Source organism: Strigops habroptila, chromosome 20 (assembly GCF_004027225.2).
Source record: "Strigops habroptila isolate Jane chromosome 20, bStrHab1.2.pri, whole genome shotgun sequence".
In the NCBI taxonomy this organism is placed as follows: Eukaryota; Metazoa; Chordata; class Aves; order Psittaciformes; family Psittacidae; genus Strigops; species Strigops habroptila.
Window position 1 is genome coordinate 1,822,221 of NC_044296.2, and position 24,530 is coordinate 1,846,750.

The window sequence follows — 24,530 nt, forward strand, 5'->3', positions numbered from 1 at the left end:
TGCGTGCATGCCTGTGTGCGCAGCAGCTGCGGTGTGGGTGTACACGCGTGTCTGGGTGTGCACATACATGCAAGGAATGGCATGTGTGCCCTGTGTGTGCACACGTGTGCAATGCTGGGTGCATGGGCTGAGCGTGCAGGGCTGGGGGGCTCCGGGACCCCTGCCGGGGGCCGCACAGGTAGACGGGGCCCCCGGGCGCTGTCTGGTTCCTCTCCTGCAGAAGTGCCCCGAGGCCACCAGCCCCAGTGGGGAAACTGAGGCACAGGGATGGCGTGTGATTCATCCCGAAGCAGACAGTCACTCGGGGACAGGAGGAGCGTGTGCTGCCACCACCCCTGACCACCCACTGCACGGTGGTGGGTCTGGTGGCACCGTTACACACGTGTTTGCACACCCCGGTGCCGTGTGTCACACACCAGGTGCTGTGTGAGGTGGTTCTGGCCATCAGGGTGTGCACAGGCACGGGGCTGCAGCCTCCACGCAGGGATGTGGCTGCGCTCCTTTGTGTGTGTGCATGCATGTGTTCTTTTCCATGTGTGTCCATGTGTGTCCATGTGTGTGCATGGCCCCGCGCTGGGTGCTGGGGCCCTCCTGGCTGCTACAGGGTGTTTGGGGACTCCGCGGGGGGTGGCTGCAGGGGGTCTGGGGGGGGTTGGGGAGCCCATGTGCTGCTGTAGCCACATGTGAACCCTGTGGACAAGGGTAAGAGCCCTATGCTGCCGGTGTCCTAAGCCCTAAGCCACCCTGCGGCAGGACTGTGGGGTGCTGCAGGAGGTGCTGGGTGTCAGGATCAGCCCCATTTGCATTCAGGAGCTGGGGGGACGCGGGCAGGACCCCACAGAAAGGGTTGCACTGAGCACAGCGCAGCCGTGGCACTATGGGGCACACGCGTGTGCACACACGTGTGGTGCCGGGCGGGCAGGATCGGTGCCGTGCGTGTAGCGTGGCTGCCCTCTGCTGCCACTGCCACGGCAGTGCTCAGCACCCTCCGGTGCCACAGGCACCCATAGGCTCAGAGACGGCCACCCGGGCTGGGGGACATCCTCTGGGGCACCAGGGAGGCTGATGGAGCATCGCTCTGCTCCCCGCTGCTCTGCACGGTGCCCATAGAGACACAGGCGGGCGGTGGCGGAGCTGCGAGCTGGCACCGGCGAGCCGGGACACGCTGCACCCCCGTTCCCGTGAGCCCCGGGTGCTCCGGGGCTCGGGTTGGTGCAGGGAAGCAGCCGGTGCTCCCACCGAGCCTCACAGCATCCGTCAGCGCTGCCGGGCAACATGCGGCTCAGCCCCGGCTCCACCGAGACCCCCGGCAGCCGCTATGGGGCCGGACGCCGTGCTTGGGAACCGGGCACCAGCACGGTCTCACTCACCCGCAGCCCCATACCGGACAGGGCAGGGGTCCGGGCTGCAAAAGCACCAGCATGGGGCAGGTTCCCTTGCGCTGCGTGCCGTGGGGCAGGGCAGGGGCAGCAGCTGCGTATGGAGAGGCTGCAGTGGCTGAGCACAGCTCGGTGCATGCAAACACTTCATCCCCCGCTGCCCACCCTGCTGGGCTGGGGGCTCGGTGGGTCCGGGGGCTCTGCAGAGCGTGTGCCCCCCCGCCGGTGCCCCCGGGCAGCGCCCTGCCCGCAGCCGGCCCCGAGCGCAGGAGCTGTGGGTGTAAAACCGGAACCGCGGTCGCCGCTTCCCGGATCTCGCCGCTGCGCTGCTTGTTCCAAAACACGGGCGGTGCGGGAGAGGAACACCCGCTGTGCCCCACCCCCGAGCCCAGCCATAACCCCCCGGCTCAGCCGCGCACCCCTGCCCGCAGCCCCCCCAGCACTTAGGAGGCGTGTTCCCCCCCGACATTCCACATGTTCCCCCCTTTGTGTGCATCCCCTCCTCGGCAGCCCCCGCGGGCTCCCCCCAGGCACGCAGGGCCAAGGGGGGGCTGCAGAAACGCTGTTAAATGTGAAATGTCCCCAACCTCCCCGCAGCTGAGACCAGATCTGCAGCTGGGAGGGAATTGAGCAGCATCCCTTGTGCTCGTTTGCTGGGCTGTTAAAGCAGCGGGAGGAGGGGGATGCAGCTTCGGGGGGGCTGGGGGGTGGTTTCTGTCTTCGATGGTTCCCGGTGGTCCCTGTTGCTGCTTGGCCCCCTGCTCCATCGCGCTGTGTTGGGAAGCAGGTCACGTCCTGCTCCCAGCGTGGCAGTGGTGCTGGGGAGACCTCAGCTTCCTGGGGCAGCATCAGCATCAGGGTGGCCTGGGGGGAGGATTTCCAGCACAGAACAGGGCGACGTGGCAGTGGGGAGCTCAGCACAGGGGGGGCTGCAGCCCATCGCTCCCTTCAGCTCCCCCCGATGGGAGGCTGATGGTGCCCATCTCCTCCTGGGCATGATAGGGGGAGGAAGGGACCCCGGGGCTGAGCTCCCCCAAAAGCTCCTTGCGCCGGGAATTGCTGCACCAACCTGTGCAAGGCCGGGATCCGGCCTTTCCCTGCACACACAGGGCTCCCCGGGCAGGCGCGGTGCTGCTGGAGGCAGGAATGTTGCCTCTACTTGCCTTCATTCAGATCAGGTCTCAGGGGAACTTTCCCGACTCGTTTCCCCGCCTTAAGGGGGGGAAAAAAGGGAAGGAATCGCATGACTTGGAGCTTCAGGAGAGGCAGCGCGGGGAGAGAGTGACCCAGACAGCCAAGAATCTGCTCCGCTGTCGTTTCTCATTCCTCCCCTGCAGCAGAGGGAGAGGTTGGGTTACAGCCTGGGCGCTGCTGGCGCGGAGCGGGGAGGCACCGAAGGGGGACGGAGCAGGATGAGCTCATGCGAGGCCGCGGGAACCTTCTGGGCAAGCAGAAGAGCTGATGCTGCAGCTTGGGGGGGTTCTGCAGCCGCGGCTGCTCCTGGTGTCAACAGCAGGAAAGCAGCTCCTCTGCAGTCCCACGGTGATTTACATTCCCTGGGGCAGGGAAATGGCAGCACACGGTGACTTGCTGTGAGCAGAGGGACACGGGAGCGCTGGGGCCCTTGTGCAGGGAGCTGTGGTGGGAGTTGTGCATGGAGGGGGCCCAGGCAGTGGGAAAGCCCCATTTCCCACGGCACTGGCGTGTGTGATGGGCGCAATGGGGTGTTCTGGCAGTTTCCTCCCCTGCAGACCGTGGACAAAAGCCTCCCTGCATCCCCTCTGTCCTGCAAGGTCACTCGGTGTTCGCGCAGTGGAAGCGTGTTTGTTGTGTCCTTGGGTAGCATCTCTTGACCTTAAGAACTCCTATGCTGCAAATACTCTTACATGATGATTAATGAGAGCTTATATAACCCAGATGAGTCCTTAATACAGCTGGTAGGTTGACAGGAGTGAAGGTGGGAGAGAGAAACACACGTCTCTGTCTGCTGCTGCCTTTTCCACACCGGAGTGGCCGTGTTCTGACCCTGGCAGATGCGGATGTGGGGGGAGATCCCAGCTACAGCGCCCTGTCAGGAGGGGCAGCAGCCAGGGCAGATCCCTACATGGGTTTTCCGGGATCTCACGGGTGCTGCTGCACCAAACCAAGTCACCACAGCACAGCTGGGAGGTGAAAGGCTTTATGCTGGTAAAGCACCGCTGTGTAACCAGTGCTGATGGTGTTGGAGGAAAACGGTACAAATCCCACGTGCTTCAGCCCTCCAGAGGTGCGGGGACACGATCGAGGGAGGCTGAGCAGCTCTTTGTGGGACCCCGAGTCAGTGGCTGATCCGAGGCTGTTCTTGCTGCATGGAGCTGTCAATGGCACGGGTTTGATCTGCCCTTCCCACCAGGATGGCAAAACCAACCACTCGGACCCACGTGTGAATCCTGGCTCTGTGCTGGTGACACACAGCCAGATGTCCCCAAGGTACATGTGGGGACAGAGGCAGGGCCAGGGGACGTGGGCAATGCCGTGGCTGAGCAGGAGGTCGGGCTATGGATGGATCCTTGATGTGGGAACAGCAGTATGAGCTGAGGAGACAGCACAGCCCTTGCTGCTGCCTGCAGGTTTTTAGGTGTGAAAGCAGCACTTGTGTTCAGCTGGTTCTAAATTTCGGCTCTATTTGAGCAGGTATTGATGGTGTGACAACACAGGATTTACTTTTCCATGATGTGACTGAGAAGCACGGCATCAGTCTCTGATAAGACTGCTTCTCAGAGCCAAGCCATTTACATGGTCGCCTTGGTTACTGCATTCTATTTTCACCATCCTCCTAACCTCAGCCTGGGTGCACCGGCATCCCCAGCCCCGAATCCCTTCCTAACCTCAGCCTGGGTGCACCGGCATCCCCAGCCCCAAATCCCTTCCCAACCTCAGCCTGGGTGCACCGGCATTCCCACCCCCAAATCCCTTCCCAACCTCAGCCTGGGTGCACCGGCATTCCCACCCCCAAATCCCTTCCCAACCTCAGCCTGGGTGCACCGGCATTCCGAGCCCCAAGTCCCCTCCCCGGAGGGATGGAGCATCGTGCCAGGGCTCTGAGGCTCTTCCTCCTCTCCACCCCAGCAGCTATTGCAGATGAAGCCCCTCAGCATGGCCTCTGCCTTCCCCATCACCAGCTCCAGACTGGTGAGGTACCACTGAGCAGCAGCCGGAGCTGTCGCTCCTGCAGGTGATGCCTCTGGGTCAGTGGATCCCTGTCTGGGTCCATGGATCCCTATCTGGGTCCCTGCATCCATGTCTGCAGTAGAACCTCCTCCTGCCACACATGGGTACCTGCTCAATGTGAGGTGTGTGCTACTCTAAACTGAGGTGAGACCACTCTGTACCGGCTCCAGATTCGGTCTTTGCTGGTCTAAGGGACAGGGATGGAGCAATGGAGACCGGGGCCCTGGGGATGAGGTGGTCACTCGTTGCAAGGGGATGGTTCAAAACAGTGGGAAGATGCCCAAGATAGAGCTAAAGCCGGGAATGGCAGCGGCTGAGCTCTCACCAGCATGGATCAAGAGCTGAACTCGTTTCTCAGTGCTCAGGTTTGGGCATCCCCTGGGTGCTGCTGCTTCCTGCTCGCCTCGCCGTGCCCCCGGCCCCCTCGCTCGCGGTGGCTTTGTCCTGCAACCGGTAAATCCTGGTCACGGTAACTCCCAGCGGGGAGCGCGGCGGCGGCGCTTCCTGCCATGGCAACGGCGCGATTGCGTCAGGGGTTTTGTTTCTCAAACTGCAAAGCTGAAAAAGCAACTCCCTCAGGGAAAGTAGTAAGAGGGAAGGGAATAGTCTTGTTCCTGTGGGCTTTGGGACTGAGAGTTCCCAAACTCCAGACTGGCTCAGTATTTCACTGGTGTTGCTGGGTCCAAGGCTGGCAATGAGACTGTGCATGGTCCAGTGTTCCCCTGCCACGGAGGCTGCTCTGGTTCGTGGCACAGGCTGACCTTGCAGGGAAGCAAGGCCAGAGCCATAGATTTGGATGGAGGCTGGGGGGAACCCCTGGTTCAGGCCAGCCTCACATTCCCTCGTTCCCTGCGATCCCAGCAAACACAAAGGGTTGGATCTGTGGTTAGCGCTGGCTCTGCGGCAGCGGCTGGGCAGCGTGCTCGCCCCTCTGGCTGCGCCCCTGCTGCTTGCAGGAGGGGTGCTCCCGCTGCCGTGCTTAGGCTCAGGGGGAGGAACGTGATGCCAGAGCATGGAGCACATGTGGGCAGCCGAGCAGGCTGGGACTCGGTGGCTACATGGCTTTGGGCAAACCAGGAAGGTTAACAAGGCTGCAACATGCCTGACCTGCGCTGGCGTTGCATGAGGAGGTAAAGTCAGTTAAAACTCGTGTTTGTCCCTTCATGTTTGCAGCGGGGATGGTCTCTGGAGCAGGCTGGCGGTGCTGCTCCTCCCCACCAGCATCCCAGGATGGCCATCCTCATCCTCAGTGTGCTTGGAAAATGGCTCCGTGCATCAAGGTCACTTCATGCACCCTCATCGTGCACCAGGAATGCTCCCGTTAATGTGTCTCTGATCTAATCCAAGGGCCGGGGAGGCGAGCTCAGCGCTGGGCTCTCCTTTTCCTTCTTGAAGGGCAAAAACTGATTTGCAGCCTCCAGCGGCAGAGGAGCCTCCTCGCTCCTCCTTGGCTGATGGACCAACAGAATTAGGTGGAATTAAAAACCAACCCAGGCTTATTCAGTAATTGAAACCCAGAGTTTGAAACCAAAGAACCCTCCTCAAATCTGGAAACACTTTTTGTTTTAATTTGCATGAAATATTGAACTACATTATCCTTCTATTCACAATTTCACCCTGGTTTTAACTATTGCTCTGTGTGTTGAGCCTTTTCTTCTCCTTTTACTGCAAAACATAGCGGATACACTTAGTAGTATCTTAGATTGGTTTGGGTTGGAAGGGACCTGAAAGTTCATCTATATAAAACATATAGAGTTGTTAATTTGCTCTCAGGACTGGAAAGTCAGCAAGTTTTTTCACAGTAAGGAAGCAATACTGGTTGGTGCTTCATCAATACTGGTTTTTACATGCTGCCTGTAGCACCACGACACAGAACCGTGTGGTGTGGTGAGAGCTGTGCTGAGGAGGAACGAAACCCCTCTTTTTGTGTGTAAACAGCTGAGATTGGGGCAGAGTGCGATACCGAGATTCCTCTGTATTTCATAATGACTATACGTGCTTGTGTCCAAACCAACCCTTTCGCTGGAGACCCTAGACATTACATCTCTGTAGATGCAGACAGGTTTAATAACAAACCAGAGAGGAAAAGCCCCATTTCCTTGCTCTGCGAGGCACAGACCGGGTACTCGTGGCTTTTACAGAACAATAGTGGGCAGAAGCCGTTGCGTTTCACTGCGGTTTGTCAGCGCTGAGTTAGGAAAAGCACCGCGTTATCTGCACACAAACAGTCCTGCTCCAGTGTCACTTATTATTCCGTGCCACCCTGCTCCGACCAGGAACGCGCTGTGGAGGGAAGGAGGTTGGGCTGCGCATCCTGCTGCTCGCTGGGAAGGATGTTCCGAGGCAGAGCGGACACGAGGTGACCTCCGAGCACCGTCCAACCTTGTCCTCTTCCTTTCGCCCAGCCCATTCACCACCGTTTCCTCTGGTGCGTCTCCTCCTCTCAGAAGAGTTTTAAACCGGTTTTACACTGTAGGAAACAAGTGGAAAAAAATCTTCATTTTTAGGGCTTTTTGAACCAGTCCCTTGTGTTCAGCTTTGCCACCGAGTTTTCCCTTTCAGGAACTTTTTAATGCTGAGGACATCCTTACCTTAGACCCCCCCCCCTTTTAAGTATTTATTAATGGGCTGAGCAAACTAGTTTTATTGTTACTAAACCCCCCAAACTTTATGCTTTGGAACCAGCGAAGAAGCTGCCTGTGCATTCACTGTGACACCGAGCACTGGTCGGGGTGCGGCTGCCCCGCTGCAGGGATCGTTCCGCTCCGCTGCCACAGGAGCAGACACGGCACGGCAGAGCTGCAGCAGGGAGCGGAGCCACCCCGGGAGGCTCTGCGGGTGACGAAGACGCGGCCATGGGCCTGCTATGACAAGGGGACGCGCCGCAATGCCACGGAGCCACGCTCTGGTAGCCGACGCCTATAGGGAGACGTGGGGCCAGGCCGCCCCGAGCGCCTCCCTCCGAGGAGGGCAGAGCGCAGCGGGAGCCGCGCTGCCGGCGGCAGGACGGGCTGGGGGCCGCGGGGAGGCCGGGGCCCAAGATGGCGGCGGCCCCTCAGGCGGCCCCTTTGTCTGCAGCAGCCGCCGCATTGCCGCGAAGGGCGCGAAACTGGGGCAGCGCGGACACGCCCCCCGGGAGCCGCCGCGGCCAATCAGCTGCCTCCACTTCCTTCCTTCTCACAGGGGCTCTCCCCGCCAATGGCCTCCGCGCTCCCAGCCAATCGGCACCGCCCTCCGCGCCCCGCCCACACGAGGGAGGCGGGGCCGGGCAGAGGAGGCAGCGGTTTTGTGCTCGCGCCTCCCGCCCCTCGCCCCCCGCCGGGCTCATGAATATTAACGACGCGTGGCCCAACCAGGAGACGCAGCGGCGGCAGCGCTTTGGTGACGTCCGGCGCCCCGCCCCGCCGCGGGGTTAATCTGCATATTCATGAGATGGGCGGGGCCCGGCGCGGTCGTTTATAAGCCGCCGCCCCGCCAGCCCTAGCGCACATCGCGTTGAGGCTTTGAAGTGCTGCGTGGACGCTGCTGCGCCAGGGCACTGGTAAGGCGCCCGCGGGCTGCGGCCGGGCTGGGCCGGGGCGCTCGGAGCGCTGGAGCGAAAGCGAAGCGTGTCTTAGGCGTGCAGGGCTTGCTGCCCGGGGCAGTCCGGACAAGGCGCCCGCCCCGCGGCGTGGCTGTTCTCCGGGTGGTGCGGGGAGCCCGGTGGGGCTGCTCCGGCTGCGTGCCGGGCAGGAGAAGGGGCCGGGAGGGCCGGAGCGCTCCTTCGGAAACAAAATGGCGACGAGCCTCGACCGTGCAAAATGGCGGCTTGCGGGAGGAGGGGCGGCCCAGTGCGCCTGCGCCGGTGGGCGGGGCGAGTGGGGTGGTGCCTGCGCTGCGGGGCGCGCATGCGCGGTGCGCCCCCGGCAGCGGGGTCGGCCCCGGGGTCCCCCGCGGGGAGCGGCGGGGCCGGAGCGGTCCCGGGCCCTGCCTGGGCCGAGTCCCCGCTGGAGCCCGGCCGCGGGGCCTGCTCCCCGGGAAGGGCGCTGGTGGCAGAGCCGGCCTGTGGGCTCTGCTCTGTGATGTTAAATAGCTGCTTCGGTGGAGCTGGAGCGTGTGCCCCGTGCGAGGCTGTTGGGGTGTTACAAACGGTTCCAGCGTTGTTTAATTTGGGATCTTGACTTTGCAGGTCAGAATGGCATCAGATGAGGGAAAGCTCTTTGTCGGCGGCCTGAGTTTTGACACCAATGAGCAGTCACTGGAGCAGGTGTTCTCCAAGTACGGGCAGATCTCTGAAGGTAAGGCTGCGGCCCTCAGCTGGGGTGTTTCCATCTGTCTGGCACGTTGCACAGGTGCTTATGGCTTTGGTTTTTTTGCTTCCTCCCTTTGTAGTTGTTGTGGTGAAAGACAGAGAGACTCAGAGGTCCAGAGGTTTTGGCTTTGTTACTTTTGAAAACATAGATGATGCTAAAGATGCGATGATGGCCATGAATGGGAAGGTAAGGAAGCTTTGGGGCTGCTTCTGTGTTTCTTAAAGCATAATAAGAGAAGCATGAAGGTTGTGTAGAGAAACAGATAAATGGCGGGCCATTAGCACAATTTATTTACATGAATGAGTTGCTAAAGTTGTACAACTTGGCTTATATGACTAAAAAATAGTACTGCTTTATAGGAATACCTGTATATGCCTGAAGCATTAATTTATTTGTGCACTTGGATTAAATAATGTGAAATAAAACCATTGTAAGAACTACTACTCCACCAGTAGTGTCTGGTACTGCACAGCTGGTAGTGCAAGTGTGTAGCTCATTGTACGTGTTCTTTTGCTATTTCAATACCAAGCTGGTGTATTTTCTGTTTGCCAGTCTGTAGATGGACGACAGATCAGAGTTGATCAGGCTGGAAAATCATCAGAGAACAGATCTCGTGGCTACAGAGGGGGGTCTTCTGGGGGCAGAGGCTTTTTCCGTGGGGGCAGAGGTCGGGGCCGTGGCTTCTCCAGAGGTGAGTGCACGTGGATAACTTGAGTGTGTGGGGCAGTGGTGGTGCTTGTCAGAATGCTTAAAAACCTGTGACCTGTGTTTGTTCAAGGTGGTGGAGACAGAGGCTATGGTGGAAGCAGATTTGATTCCAGAAGTGGGGGATATAATGGCTCCAGAGACTACTATAATAGCAGGTAAACTCATCCCACGTGCTAGTGGGCTGTTGCAAAGCTCTTTAAGCCTGTTGGACATTAATGTCAGTAGGCTCCAGAAGCAGTTGAGCAAATCTAAAGCAGGTGAATGTTTCCCGCAGCAGGAGTCAAGGTGGCTATGGAGACAGGTCTTCAGGAGGATCGTACAGAGACAGCTATGACAGTTACGGTAAGCGCTGGTTCAAATGGGAATGACGAGTACGTTTGCTGTAGGAACTCTCTAAACCTTCTGACCCTGTACTTTGAGTCTGGAAATGCTCAGTTGGACTGTACCACTATTGCCGTTCTTGCCCGTAAGAACCAATCTGTCAGGCTTTGGACGTGGTTGTGCCAGTTAAGTTTCTAATTTGTAATGCATGTGTAGGAGTTGCTTGGATCTAAGGCAAAGGGAGCTTTTAAAATACATTCCTCAAGCTTGAGACTAAAGGCAAAACTCGGATGCCCTAACAAACTTTAATCAAGGGTGGGGGAAGTTCTCTTGCGATGTAGCCAACTAGCACTAGCTTCTGAAATAATGCAAGGGAGTAAAATGCTGGAACTTGTCTATGCTTCAGTGCCTTTACAATTGTGCCTGCTTCTTGTCCTCAGCTACACACAACGAGTAAAAATCCTTCCTGACTCAAGATCGTCCTTCCAATGGCTGTATTTATAAAGATTTTTGGAGCTTCGCTGAAATGGTTATTGTGTAGTACATCTACTTGTATTTCCACTTTTGTAGTATTATCAGTTCGAATCTTGTCAAACACAGCCTGACAGCTTCTGATATGAGATGGTCTGATTAGACTTTTCTTTTTAGAAAGCTCTGCTTTCAAGTGTTTTTAATCTTTTTTTGAAAGCACTTCGCATTTTATTTTGCCCTCCCATGATGAGCCAAGGTGTTTTTTTTCTTTTGAAAGTGGTGAAGTTGGGGCCCCAATTCAGTTTCTTTTGAGATAGAAAGGACCTTTAATTCAATGTTCACTGGAAGCTGAACAAGCTGTGGACTTACTTTTTTTTTTTTTTAAGTGCATTACCTTCGTCTTTTGTAACATTCCTTTAGTGTAGCAAGGTAGGAATGCAGCCTGGGTACAAATTGGAAGGCAAACCACCTTGATATATCTAAAGAGAAACTTGCTTGTATGTTCAACCTGCATAACGGTATTTTTACTGTTGTAATGATGTAAATTACCCAGAAATAGACTTGCAAACTTACCATAAAAGAGGTTCTTGAAAATGTTTATTTATATTGTCCTTTTTTACTGGAAGAAATATGCATATTCCATTGATATTGTATTTGAAGTGGTAAAGGATTCTTGTATACAGTTTTCTTTGGCTTTACGAAGCCTATTAAAAGACCGTCTGAAATGAACTCTGCTCCTGACATTTACATTTCATTGCACAACACAATCCTTGAAGACAAAAGAACAGTCTTTAGTAGAGGATGTCAGAGGAGAAGACAGTGGCAGTATAAGAGCGAGCCAGAGTTATTGACCAGCTGCTAGATTCTAATCTGAATCGGTCTTGACATGTGAATTGAACATATTTTCACATAAGAGGACTGAAAGCACATGTTGGATGCTTTAGCACTCAAAGCCTAAGTCAGAAGCTGAGGGAATGCCAGTGTTAGGTAGGATGATTGATGTTTCCTTAATGCTGAAGTAGCCTACATTGACAAGCTGTAGTAAAGAATCAGTCCTTTAGTAACTGGACTTGGTAGGAGCTTGACAAGTGTTCACTGGTAGGTAAATTGCCGTGATTAGGTAGCTTTGTCATTGCCTTACAAGTTCTAAGAATTCTTTGCTAGCATATGGAAACTGCAGTGTCCTTGGAGAAAAGAAGTGTTGTGCCTCCAACAGAAACCTCTGAGACGAAAGCTGCTCTCTTGGCTAGTTCATATGTGGAAATAGTCCTGTAATTCGAGGTAACTCCTTTTGCTCATGTCCGCATCCTTCCTCTTGTTGAGAGCTCATTTGAAAGTCTAATGTACCTGTGAAATATTCCTTTGGCAATTTTGGTCAACTGAGGGAAAAATTGTAACCCATGCCGTATGCAACCTTTGGCTTGTGGCACAACTTCGGTTCCACAGATCAGAGATGGGCATGCAGTCATGTCTTGCTAGTAGGTATGGAAGCAAGATGGGAAACGAATTCCCTGACTCGATATGTGTTCATCTATTGAGAATCTTTCTAGACTTCATTAAGTTGCTCACTTTAATTGTAGCTTTCTTTGCCATCCTACTTGTTGCCATTAACTTTTTCCCATAGCCCACACCTCCTAAGCAGCCATGTCAAAGTGGTTAACTCTCTGCTTAGGGATCAAATGATACATTGGTTGGTGTGTCCAAGGCATCAGCCAGCCCGGAACAGTTTTCCCAGACTGTGCTTCTGTGGTGTGATGGGTTCAGCGAATGGCTTGTGAAACCCTCGTATCTGATGTGACTCGTGCTGGGGGAGGCGGGTGGCAATGTGAGGTCTCCAGTTGATACCTCTGTTAATGCACCTTTGCTTTGGCAGGCTGAAGAGAGGACGGACACTTAACATGGAAGCTGAGTGGGGATTTGAGGAAGGAGAGCCTTCGTTCCGAGGAAGCGGGACCAACACAGGAGTTTGCCAACCAGGTAAGGTCCCTTTTCCTAAACCAACAGGTTCTCCCTGTGATTGTAAGTGGTGAAGTCAAGAGTGGTGGTTTCTAGGTGAAAAATGCCATGGGTTCTTGTCTGCCTTTAAATTTAGTGTCTTCGTTTTGTTTCAGCAATGAAATGCGTCAGAAGACCCAGAAGAATGGCCACTGACTGGAGGGGTGGAGATGAAGAGCTTGGAGCAGTGTTGTTCCTGATTTTTATATAGATCAATGGAATGAGGAAATCAGTCAAGCTAGAATAAAATACTGGAATGTGGAAAAAAAACCCGAATCTCTATAGTACTTTCGTGGGGAAAACACAGGACTATTGGATGTGGCCCAGGTGTACAATAGGATCTGGGGATCTGGTGTATAGCCTGGTTAAAAATACAAAATGAACCAGTGCTGTTCTGGTGGGGGGGTGAAGAGGGAGCAACTTCAAGGGCAAGTTTGAGGAAGAAAGTCAATTGCATCGTTGTAACCTTGAATTACATGAAGGTTGTGCATCTGCGGAACTCCAGCAGTGAAGGGAGCTGTTGGATGAGAAATCACATGAACAAGGAGTTGGTATTTGTAGAACAGAAGCTGATTCTTCCAGTTGAAATAGTAGGAAATGCAAAAGTAATTTGCACTTAAGTGCTAAAGCGTTTTCTTTTTGACCTTGGATAATGATTTGCTTCCCTATGCATCAGAGCAGTTGAAGTTCTGCTGATGAAAGCTCGGATGTGTTTCTGCTGCTCTCAGAGGTAGTAGCCTAGATGCCTTAATTCCTGCTGGCCTGATGGGCTGGCATGGGGCTCCAAAATGAGACTTGAGACCTGCCACAACCAGTCTGTGAACTGATGCTGAGGAAAAATGAGGTCTTGTTCTCAGGTAAAACCTGAAAATGTGTCAGCTCAGTAATGAGGATTTACACTGCCAGAGAGGCTGGCGGCTGCGAATGTATTTTAGGCAGCTTTGAAGAGAATGGGGCAGGAGCCTGCACTGTGGTATAGAAGGCAAGGAGGAGGGTTTCTGATCGTCTCTGCTACCCTGCCCACCCTTTTTGTGTTGAAAGAGCAGTTGATTGCTTTATCCTGCTTTTTCACCTTGTAACTGTTGCTTTTCTGGCTTTTGGTTATGCTTTGCCCCTCTTGAAGGACACTCTAAGAGCAGTGTGTTATGCAAAGAAGCCTGCTCATGCAGCCTGAGTGACTTGGGAGACATCACATGGGTCTGGTGACAGTGACAATGACTGCTGCAGGGTGTTTGAAGGGCAGAGCTGACTCTGTGTTTTCTGGTCCATGTTCTAAAGCCTGGTTATTGAGCCAGGCTGTGGTTTGCCAACCTGCTGAGGTGTAGCCACTGCTCCTGCTCTTTGCTTGAATCAGCTCCCCAGAGCATGCAGCAGTGCTGGAGGCGGATGCTTGGCTGGTATAAATAAACTAATTAAGGGGTAAAGCAGCTTTAAAACCTTGTGGTCTTACTAAGAAATACTTTATCTTGCTGGGGAGTCCCAGGCACAAAGGAATTCGTATGGTGGTGAGCAGGGGTCTTGCTGCTGAAGAGCTATCAGAGCTATGAGAGCCGGGGGGCCACTTGTGTGTGTAGAATGGGAATGATTATCGAGCTTCCTTCCTGAAACCTGCTTTTCCTCCTTTTTTTAACTTCTTTTCAAATTACCTAAATGAACGGGATTTAAAAAAAGAAACCAGCCACCACACTTTTGGGGGCTGTATCCAGCAATGCACCAGTGAGGCGATGTGCATGTTACTGGAGGATTATATCACAATACGGGAAACCTTTGCTGATAAAATGCAGTCGGGTGATGTTTAATCAAATTCAAGCTGTAAACACTTACAAAACATTATTTGACAGCCCTTCCTCGATACCAGGTGCTTAAACGCAGGCAGAAATCATTAATAGGTGCAAAAATGGGGGCCCGGCTATTTTTGGCAGTGCTAATTGTGGAGCTGCGTTAAGGCTGTGTTGCTGGGTGGGTTGAGGGAACCAGGGGTACAGGGCTGGATGCGGAACCCAGCTGCAGCCTCGGGAAGGTGCCGGCGCCTGTCGCGACATCTGCGGCGTGAGCTCGAGGGGGGGCCCTGTTTCCAGGCAAAACACCGTTTGCTTCAACGCCGTGTGTGCGGGCGGCCGTTCCCGACGGGGAGCTCGCAGCGAAGCGGGGCGTTGCGGTGGCTGAGAGCCCCCCGGGTCAGCCCAGAGCTGCCGTGCGGAGCAAGGCGGGGGTTAGAAACGCTCCAAACGCTCGTGTTGGGAGCGGCAGCCCTCAGAGGCGGAGCGGGGCGCCGGTGGGTCGCGGCCCGGGGCTAGGCCGGCCCGGAACGCCGCTGCCCCGGAACGCGGCGTGCGGCTCCGCCGGGCCCGGCCGGGGCCTGCGCTGCGCGGCACCGTCCCGCTGCCTTCCTGCGCCCGCCCCGCCGAGGCTCCGCTCCACAGCGCCCGGCCCGGCCATGCTGCGGCCGGAGCCCCTCTGCCTCCTGCTGCTGCTGCTGCTGCCGCACGGCGGCCGGGCCACCTCCCCCGCTCCTCCGCTCACTCCGGGCCCGACCAACGCCACGGGCGCTACCCGGGCGGCCGCGGGCAACGGGACGCAGCCGAGCCCGTCGGCGGGACCGCGGCGCCCGCCGGGGTCGGGGCTGCTGCCGGGGTCGGGGCTGCCGGTGCTGAAGCGGGCGGTCTATGTGCTGAGCGCCCTCTCGGCTCTAGCCGCGCTCTATTTCCTCCTGCGGGCGTTCCGGTGAGTGCGGCCCGGCCCGGGGAGCAGCCCCGGCTTGTCCCGGTCCCCTCCCGGGGTTGTGCCCCGTTTGCCTTGGGTCCCCTCTCCCTCCTTCTGCCAGGCCGGAGCTTTGCTTCCCTGAGCATCCATCTGCGTCCCAGTGCTTCCCTGAGCATCCCCCTTGCAGCGGGTGTGCAGCGCTGCTGTAAACTCACACCACTGTTAATTACCGCAGGTCATTAACAGCGATGAAACGCCTCCCAGTGCCGTTCGTTTTGGCTGGCGGAGGCCCCGTCTCCCGCAGGGCTGTGCCACGGCAGCGCGCTCACCCTGCGCTCTGTGTTCCCCAGCCCTAGGTCAGAGGGACCCAGAAACGAGCGAAAAACTCATTTCAGGTTGAAGAAACCTCAGCGGAAGAAATATGGGCTCCTGTCGAACTATGACGAGAACATGGAGGTGGCCTCGCTCGACAGTGACGAGGACACGGTGTTTGAGATGAGAAACCTGAGGCGGTAAGAGGCTGTTTTGTGTGTTTCTCTCTTCCTCGCAAGGGGCTAAAGCTCCATTTCTAAAGACGTGGGAGCTTTGGCACAGATCCTATAACCAGATCTGCATAAATTACACTTCCGTGTGTGGTCTGCCTGTGTTGGCACACAGGCTTCATCTCGCCTTTCTTCATCTTGTGACCAAGTGCACTGAAAGGGACGTACCCTGGGTTGTTTGGAGCACTGCTTTGTGTTTAGCTGTCCCCTAGGAGGGACAGAGCCCTTGTGTCCAGGCTGAGCCTCCCCACATTAGAGAGGAAAACAAAACCTCCTTGTTTTTCAGTACAGGAACTTCACCCAAGCTAAACCTCACGGTGCCATTGAGGCATCTGTTCCTGTTTTCCCAGTGATGTGCTTTCATCTGCTGGATGACACAAGCCGGGTTTCTCTGGAGGGTTTTTGAGGCTGAGGAGGAATGTTGCCTGGGTGTACTCGCTGTCTGGCCCCTCAGCTCCCCCAGCTGTTGTGAGGTCGGTAGTGATCTGCCTGTCCCTGCTCACACTGATGCTCGGTGTCTTCTCCTTTCCAGATGATTTGGGACCAACAGCGCAGACTGACCAAGGGGGTGCAAGTCCAGCGGAATCACCAGTGCTCGAGTTTTATTTTCTATATTTGCTTAAAATGACTATTAATTAACAGTCCAAACACTTCCATAGCTGGGGCAGGGGAAAGGGGACCAAACCTGTTTTCTTCACACACGTTTTTAGGGAACGGTGGAGCTGCAAGCTAAGTGATGCTGCCTTGGGTGCTGTTAACTGCACAGGGAGATGCTGAGGAGAATGTGACTCCTGGATGGATGATGCTCAGCATATGAAATCTTACCACTCTGGACCCAAGTGCTGCAGCTGTGTATTTTATAGGTGCTCATATCCCTCTCTACTGACTGTGGCAGTCAGCTTGATGTATCAGGCAAGTGGATTCCTCTACAGGCTGATCCTCTTTCCTTCATGCAGCATTAGGTTACTTCTTTAGGAAGTGTCTCTCTGTTCAACTCTGATCTGGTAGGAGCTGGGAGAACTCTTGTTGTCTGTTACACTAGTGATGGGTGTGGATAGTGTTGTGTCAGTTCTAAGAGTGAGTTAAATGCATCGATCTTGTAGTTGCAGGGTGAGCAGTTACACGAGATAGTAACAGGTCATGACATGAGTTTACAGAGCAAAGACATGTTTACAAATGAAAGATGCCTCTTAGCCCAGAGGAGCAGGTCCCCAAAAGAGGAATCAGTCTGTGGGGCCGTGAGTGTTCAGACTGTTCTGCCCAGCTCCAGTGGTGTGTTCACCAGAGGAGTTTGTGACATGGACCAAGCTGCTGGATGTTGAGCTGCTCTCTGTGTGATCACCTGAGGAGGAGCTGGAGCTTGAGTCGGGCACCTTCACTGCTGGTGTGATGAGTGACCTGTCTCTGAGCATCTGATGGCTGGAAAAGCAGGACCCAAACTCCTGCAGGTTGTGATTCTTAAACCAAGACAGCCCTGGCTCGGAATTACTCTCTTCTTGAAGGGTACAGGAGTTTCACTCCATTTGCTGGTACTCAAGCTGTGTCCCAATGTCAGCCCAGCAAACTGGGATGTTTCTGTGCAGCCCATTGTGTTGGTATTTGGGATCTTAGTGTCTAGGACCAAATGCGAATGTCTTAGAAGGTCATTGTTAGGTGGATCTGCTGCTACAATGGTGAAACTGCTTGCTAAGTGCTCCTGTTGACAGCACATTTTAGCCTTGAAGGGAAGGCCTGCCCTTGAAAACTATGGGCAGTGCAGACATCTGTCCTCAGGTCCCACCCCACCCAAAACTGGTAGTGCCTTTGTTAGGAGAACCCAAGGGAGTTACCCTGCAGGCCAGGGAGTTCCCCCATTGATCTTGCCTTTGAGATGAAGATTGAGAATGCTTTGGAGTAGTGGTTCCTTCCTTTTAGTTAGCAAATCCTCTGTAGATAAGAGGACGAACCTGAAAGAGACATCCTTATCAAAACAGCAGGGGTGGTTTTGACCCCTGCAGGGGGTCTCTGGTGCTCTGAGGCCCTTCCTGCGGTGGCTGAAGGAGTGATGTGTGATCCTGGTGCTCTCCCGTGTGAGGGGCAGCGTTCCTCTGTGCAGTGGGTGAGGTTTCCTGGAGAAGCATCGCTCAGGTGCTGTCTCACACACGTGCAAAAGATTTTAAATATATATATATATATATTTTTAGTAATGCTGTCATGTGAACACAGCGCCTGGATGTGCCCTAATTTCATATCATTTGTATCCTTTCATGCCTCTTTTAGGTACTTTCTGCTTGTTTAGCTGATGCAGAGATGAAAGCGTTCGCTGCGTTCCTCTGTGAGGATGGAGTAAGGGCTAAATCTGGCCGTTGCTGCCCCTTGGGTGATCAGAGAGCTGATGTGTTTGATTCGTGGTAGCGTGTCCTCCTTGATCCTGCATAGCCCGGCAGGTCTGTGCACGTGCTGATCACTTTCTCTGGCTTTTCAACTCCCTTAGCAGAGCTGAGGGCTCTGTGCTGGAGCCAGGTCAGCCTGGCTCTGCTTCAGCCCACTGACGTGCCCCTGCTCAGCGTTTTGGCTGCCATTCATTGGCCTTTCTTTACCTGAGGCAATGAGCTTGATCGTTCTTTAGGCTCTGCTCCTCATTAGACAGGTGGGTTTTGCAATTTTGCCATTTCCTTATCTCGCAGCAGTGGATGATTTCTTTTTAGTGTTAAAAGTTGAATGATTTTGATAAGAGGAGACCTTGAGCCATAGGTCCTGCCGTGAACGTGATTTTGCTAGGATTTGATTTTGCTGTAATAGATAATTTAGAATTTGAGCAGGGACAGGTGTGGAAGGAATCAGCCAGAGCACATAATGAGGTCTGGATTTTGGTGCTGTGCATGCACATGGTAATGGAGTTGGAGGCCTGGAGGATCTGCCAGCCCAGGGGGCACACGTCTTCAGAGCCTTTAAAAAGTAGAGAGGAAAAAGGTGATGGTGGGGCTATAGCGTAGCATTGCTGTCACTTCTACTGTGATCCTGTTTTGTCTGGAGACTGGTTTGAGCTGTAATCAATGTCCCTGTGTGGCTATTTTCATTTTCCACTGAAGCATCCTGAATCTTGGAGGCCTGGTCTGGATTTGCTCTTTGCAGGCAAGGACCTTGCATTCCTGCTCCGTTCTAAAGTATCCTTAAAGGCGTTTTCTGAGAGGAGAAAACAAAGATGCTGATCCTAGATGTGAGGCTCCTTTGAGGACAAGTCTATTGCTTGGCACTGCTGCTGCTGATCTCCATTCCTCCTGGAAGAATTAATCAGAGCCATCGCAGCAGCTTTTCCTCCCAGCAGTGGAACAGCCCATGGGAATCGGTGCAGGCTCTTTTGGGAGGGGTGGATCTTGCTAATGAGAGCGGCTTTTAAAGCCTCTCATTGTGTCTGTAATAAGACAGCAGCTGAGTAATTACTTCATTTATCGTTTTAGTTACTTTATGTGTATTTGATACCGGTGTTCATAGCCTTGTAGGTCTCTGCAGCAGTTGGATCTTCTAGTATTATTCCAGACTAGGTTTAAATACATGGATGCAAACAGACACACGTGTGCTCACAGACACGTGTGTGCTCTGAGCATGCGAGACAGCTCTAGTCTGGGAGCTGCGTGGCTGCAGGGTTGTGGCTGTGCTTAGGGCAATGTGTGCCTGTCCCTGGGCGTGCTGATGTCTCACCAGCTCCTTTTCTTCCTCCAGAGTGAGCTGGGGGGTCAGGGGAGGCTCTGTGGACTTTGGCCTGCGCAGGGCTCCGGGCAGTCATGCCAAAAGGCTGTCAGAGCTGATGGGCGCAGGGTGGTGAGGACAATGCTGCAGTCACCAGCCTGTGTGTGTCACAAGTGACAGCTGCAGAGTTTGCTTGAAACAATCCCAATTGTGTAAAGCCAAAGCCTCATTTCAGAAGTTTATCTAATTGCCCCTCTGATCTTCTTGGAAGACTGCATCGAATCCTCTGCTGTTGATACTGAGCTGCGAGGCAAATCGACTGCACCGTCTGCCGAGGTTAATGAGATTGACTGAGCGCGATTTGAGCATCAGCTCTCTGTTGCTAATAACGTGCTTCTGTTTTGTTTCCCTTGTACGTGGGATCTGCCATGCTGGGAGAGGGACCTGTGGTCTGAGCAGATTGCCAAGAAGTCAATAAACCAGCTCCTGAGTGCATCGTGTTGCCTGCGCTCCCAGGAATGGAGGAGCGAGTCTTTCACCTCCTGCTTCAGTTGCTCATTTACTTTTAAATAGCAACCAGCTCTGCATCGATTGATTGTTTTACTTTGGTTTACAGCATCCCCCCTCCTGTATCCTGACACAAGTGGAATAAAGCATTCCGTTCACCCGCTCCCTCTGTGGTTCTGTGGGGCTGGTGCCATCATGGAACCTCCGTCTGCCTGAGCTTGGCAGCAGTTACACCATCAGCCTGCTCCATGTGTTGGAGCCACACGTCTCTCATTGCCTGCTGCTCACCTTCACCAATCATCTCAGGGTTGGTTTCAGTTTCCCAAAGTCTCCTGCCTTTCCTTCCTCCCTGTCTGACATTAATCCCTTCTCTTGTACAGAAGACTTTAGTAAAATCCCTACAAGGGTGATCCCAGCCTCTCTGCAACGGGAGAACCAAGTTATGTTTTGCTTGTTTGGCAGCCTGATGGGGATATCCTGGCTCCTCAGTCCAAAGAACTAAAGCCTGAATCAAATTAAGGATGTTCCTTGGTACTAACGTCTGCTTTTCACCCGTCTCATGAAGGAGGGTGGTCGTGCAGGCTTGGGCCATGCAGATGAGTGGCTCTGAAGAAGTGAGAAGCCAAGTTCCCCATGTCCCACTCTGCCACCCCACTCTCCTGGTTGTGTCCCTGCCCCGCAGGAGGCAAGTGGCTGCATTTGCTGCATGGTTTAACCTTGTTCTTGGCAGGGGCTTCCGTTGGAGCAGGCAGGAGAGGGCCTGGGCAGTGGGGAACCCTGTAGATGGCACTCACAGACCAAACATGCCACTGGCAGCACCTGCTGAGGCTGCAAATGGATCCTGCTGCCTTACAAAGGCTCCCCTTGGAGGTGTAGGTGCTCCCTGGGGGTCTCTTGGCTTCGGGACCGGGGAGCAGCAGGTTTTGGGGCAGCTCTTGGGGAGCTGTTTGCCTGGAGAGGCTGCTCCCAGCTTGCGGGTGGTGCTCTTGCCCCTGGCTTTACCTCTGCCGGGTTAACCTGCCCCTGTCAGTACTTGCCTGCAAAGGCTTTTTGTGATTCCGGCACAGACAAAGCTTAAAGATAACCCTGATTTGGTTGAACTAAGCTGTAGGCTCCTTGCTCGCACCGGTGCTCACCACTGCAAGGGAAAAGCTTGTCTGTGCGGGGCACAGAGTTGTGTTGGGCTGGTCCAGGCCCCAGAGGGACTAAAGCCTGGCCCAGAGTTTGCTCCCTTCTCCTTCAATCCATGTTTCCCAGTCCATGTGCGTCCGGGAAGCGCAGCACAGCGTTACACCAGTGTGTGGAAACTCAGCCCCACTGCAGCAGCACCCTTTGGCTTTCCCTGGGGAGCTGCTGTGCAAAGTCAGCCGCAGAGCTTAAAGAGGGCATGGAGAGCGTGCACTGGGGCAGTCTGGGTGAGATGCCATGAGATGCAGTAGGATGCAAACCAAGTGCTTGCTCAGGTGGGATATAAGGAAGAAGTTCTTCCCTGTGCGGGTGCTGAGGCGCTGGCACAGGGTGCCCGGAGAAGCTGTGGCTGCCCCATCCCTGGCAGCGTTCAAGGCCAGGTTGGACAGAGCCTTGGGCAACATGGTCTGGTGGAAGGTGTCCCTGCCCCCTGTGGTGGCAGGGGGATGGAACTGGATGATATTAAGGTCCTTTCCAACCCAAACCAGTCTGGGATTCTGGATTTGACAGTGGGATTGAGTGCGCATTCAGCAAGTTTGCCAATGACACCAAGCTGTGTGGTTCAGTTGATGCGCTGGAGGGAAGGGATGGGATCCAGAGGGATCACCTCACGCTTGTGAGGTGGGCTGGTGCCAAGCTTATGAAGTTCAACCAAGCCAAGTGCAAGGTCCTACACCTGGGTCGGGGCAATCCCAGGCACTGCTATAGGTTGGGCAGAGAAGAGATTCAGAGCAACCTGAGGAGAAGGACTTGGGGGTGTTGGTTGATGAGAAACTGAACATGAGCTGGCTTCAGTGTGCACTCGCAGCCCAGAAACCAGCCATGTGCTGGGCTGCATCAAAAGAAGTGTGACCAGCAGGTTGAAGGAGGTGATCCTGCCCCTCTGCTCTGCTTTCACGAGACCTCACTTGCAGCACTGTGTGCAGTTCTGGTGTCCTCAACATAAAAAGGACATGGAGCTGTTGGAGCAAGTCCAGAGGAGGCCACGAGCATGATCAGGGGCTGGAGCACCTCCCGTGTGAAGACAGGCTGAGAACATTGGGGCTGTTCAGCCTGGAGAAGAGAAGCTGCGTGGAGACCTCAGAGCAGCTTCCAGTGTGTGAAGGGGGCTACAAGGATGCTGGAGAGGGACTCTTCATCGGGGACTGGAGCGGTAGGACAAGGGGTGATGGGTTCAAGCTTAAACAGGAGAAGTTTAGATTAGATCTAAGGAAGAAGTTCTTTACTGTGAGGGTGCTGAGGCACTGGAATGGGTTGCCCAAAGAAGTGGTGAATGCTCCATCCCTGGCAGTGTTCAAGGCCAGGTTGGATGGAGTCTTGGGTGACGTGGTTTAGTGCGAGGTGTCCCTGCCCATGGCAGGGGGGTTGGAACTAGAAAATCTTAAGGTCCTTTCCAACCCGAACCATTCTATGATTCTGTGATTCTTGTTCATTCTCAGGCTCAGGAGGCTGGTAGCCCCAGTTAGCACTAGTGGCTGTGGCCTGTTCATGTGGAATTACCTGCACATGTGTTGTGCTCCACACTATTTCCCTGTCCCTGCTCTGTGCTACAAGGTGGAGCTCTCACCTCTTGCCAAGGGGAGGCTCTCACTGACGTCTTGGGCTGGTGCTGGCTGGGATTCCAGTCACAGACACAAGCTGGCGGCATGGATCTGCTCTGAATTTATTTGAAACTCCCCATTAAAGTGCTCTTGATGCTTTGGATGCAAATTTCCTCCCTTGAAATGGGAACTGCGGCCGTTTGCTGAGTGCTGGTGGGCTCTTCTGATTTCGCTGGCCTGCTTGCTGCGGCAGCGTCGCACCTCGCCGTGCTCCGTGGAGTGCAAAACAACCTCTGCGGCATGGCCCTGGGGAGGAGCCGCCTCTCGGCTTTCTGCTGGCAGAGAAAAGCACTTTGCTGGGTTTTAATGAGGGTTCATGATAGAATTGGGGCTTTTTTAGGTGTTTGCAGACACCTTAGAACAGTCTTGCAATACCTAAATGGGCTGACAAGAAACCTGGAGAGGGGCTTTGGACAAGGGGTGTAGGGACAGGACAAGGGGAATGGCTTTAACCTGCCAGAGGGGAGATTGAGATGAGCTCTGAGGCAGAAGCTCTTCCCTGTGAGGGTGCTGAGGCGCTGGCACAGGGTGCCCAGAGAAGCTGTGGCTGCCCCATCCCTGGCAGTGTTCAAGGCCAGGTTGGACACAGGGGCTTGGAGCAACCAGCTCTAGTGGAAGGTGTCCCTGCCCGTGGCAGGGGGTTGGAGCTGGAGGAGCTTTAAGGTCTCTTCCAACACAAACCCCTCTGTGATTCTATGCTGTTGGTGTGTTGGTCAGTTTATTGCCAATGCACTTGCTGAGTGGCTCTTGGAAGTGGAACTTCCACACACCCGTTTTTAGCTGCGCTCCAAGTTTTGCTCCCATCCCTCCGGCCCCTTTGCTGGGAGCAGCTGGGGCAGTTTCCTCACCAAATGCCACAGACAAGCTGGTAGATGTGCTCCCGCAGCCCTCCGTGGTGCTGGAGCTGGCTCTGTTCATTCCTGTGCTGTGGGATTCAGGCTGCATGCTGGGAAGGTTGCTGGAAACACTTGAAAACTGCTGCAGAGGCTCCTCTGATGTCTTCTCCGTTCCACTCAACAAAGCTCCCCCACACAACTAGCAGAATTCTTCTGTATAGAAAATTAGCTTTACTTAGTTGGCTTTTAGTCTAAATCCTTCTTCTGATCTTTATTTTTTCCCCTTGCATGATGGAAAGGTGACTGGAAGTGGCACTTCAGCCACAAACGCCTTTCCTTTGGAAACGTTGGTTGTTTTTGTTTTAACCGTTTTTAAAGGGGGCTTTGCAGGGGAGAATGGAGAAGGGTTTTCTTTTTAAGTTACACTGGGGAATAGAAGTATAAAGGAAGGAAATGATCATAACAGGGCTGGCAACGGAACAATATTTTTTTTGGAGTACCAGAGCTAATTGAAGAAGGAATTCACACAACAATTTCTGCAATCTAAGGATGAGTAAACATTAAAGGGGATGCTATACTCCTGCTGCATGCTAATGTGTGCCTGTGCGCAGGAAGGGAGAAGATGTCCCGACAATTAAATTGGAGATGAACGTCTCAGATGTTACACTTTCAGTGTTTTCTTCTTTACGTTGCCAGATCAAAGCCACGTCCAAGGATACCTGTTGAAAGGATGAAACTTCAATGCACCTATGAGATGAAATCATGAGGAAAGGGGATGTCGAGTCCGATCTGGCAGAAGTGCTTCCATGGGCTGTGGGACTGCTGTGGATCTGGATGGATCTCGTTGGCTTCAGCAGGGGTTCTGAGTTCGGAGAACCCCCTGTCCACATAGAAGTGCTTGTGGGCAATTACCAGCTGCTTTAACTAACATCAATCTCTGGGCTGTAGGCAAATGGGGAGCTGAGGTGTTGGTGCACATCACCCCGTTCCTGTTGATGGTGGCTCCTGGGTGCGAAGAGGTTTGTGTTGTCACTTGAATGCTGGCAAATGGAACGGAATCGGCATCGAACTTGCATGTGAGCATTCGCTTGTGCCTGGCGCCTCCTCA

At 54.2% G+C, this 24,530-nt stretch overlaps 2 protein-coding genes across 8 annotated transcripts; both read left to right on the forward strand.

Annotated features, from left to right (window-relative positions):
- Positions 1 to 7,973: 7,973 nt before the first annotated feature.
- Positions 7,974 to 12,646, forward strand: CIRBP (cold inducible RNA binding protein). 7 transcript variants are annotated; one of them, XR_003994714.1, is made up of 8 exons: positions 7,974 to 8,130; positions 8,758 to 8,866; positions 8,961 to 9,067; positions 9,434 to 9,572; positions 9,660 to 9,744; positions 9,864 to 9,931; positions 12,255 to 12,358; positions 12,493 to 12,554. XR_003994714.1 is itself a non-coding variant. In XM_030509138.1 (7 exons), exons 2-7 carry the CDS (start codon positions 8,764 to 8,766, stop codon positions 10,365 to 10,367), a joined length of 516 nt encoding a protein of 171 aa, XP_030364998.1. In that variant the 5' UTR covers positions 8,025 to 8,130; positions 8,758 to 8,763; the 3' UTR covers positions 10,368 to 11,388. The 7 variants fall into 7 exon arrangements, 5 of the variants coding, with proteins under 5 accessions (XP_030364998.1, XP_030364995.1, XP_030364996.1 ...); XR_003994715.1 differs by having other exon boundaries at positions 8,025 to 8,130; positions 9,867 to 9,931; XM_030509138.1 differs by lacking the exons at positions 12,255 to 12,358; positions 12,493 to 12,554 and adding an exon at positions 10,351 to 11,388 and having other exon boundaries at positions 8,025 to 8,130; positions 9,867 to 9,931.
- A 1,454-nt stretch (positions 12,647 to 14,100) lies between these two features.
- Positions 14,101 to 19,960, forward strand: FAM174C (family with sequence similarity 174 member C). The gene is made up of 4 exons (XM_030509754.1): positions 14,101 to 14,164; positions 14,455 to 15,100; positions 15,430 to 15,591; positions 16,154 to 19,960. The coding sequence occupies exons 1-4, from the start codon at positions 14,101 to 14,103 to the stop codon at positions 16,155 to 16,157; spliced, it is 876 nt and encodes a 291-aa protein (XP_030365614.1). The 3' UTR covers positions 16,158 to 19,960.
- The last annotated feature ends 4,570 nt before the right edge of the window (positions 19,961 to 24,530 follow it).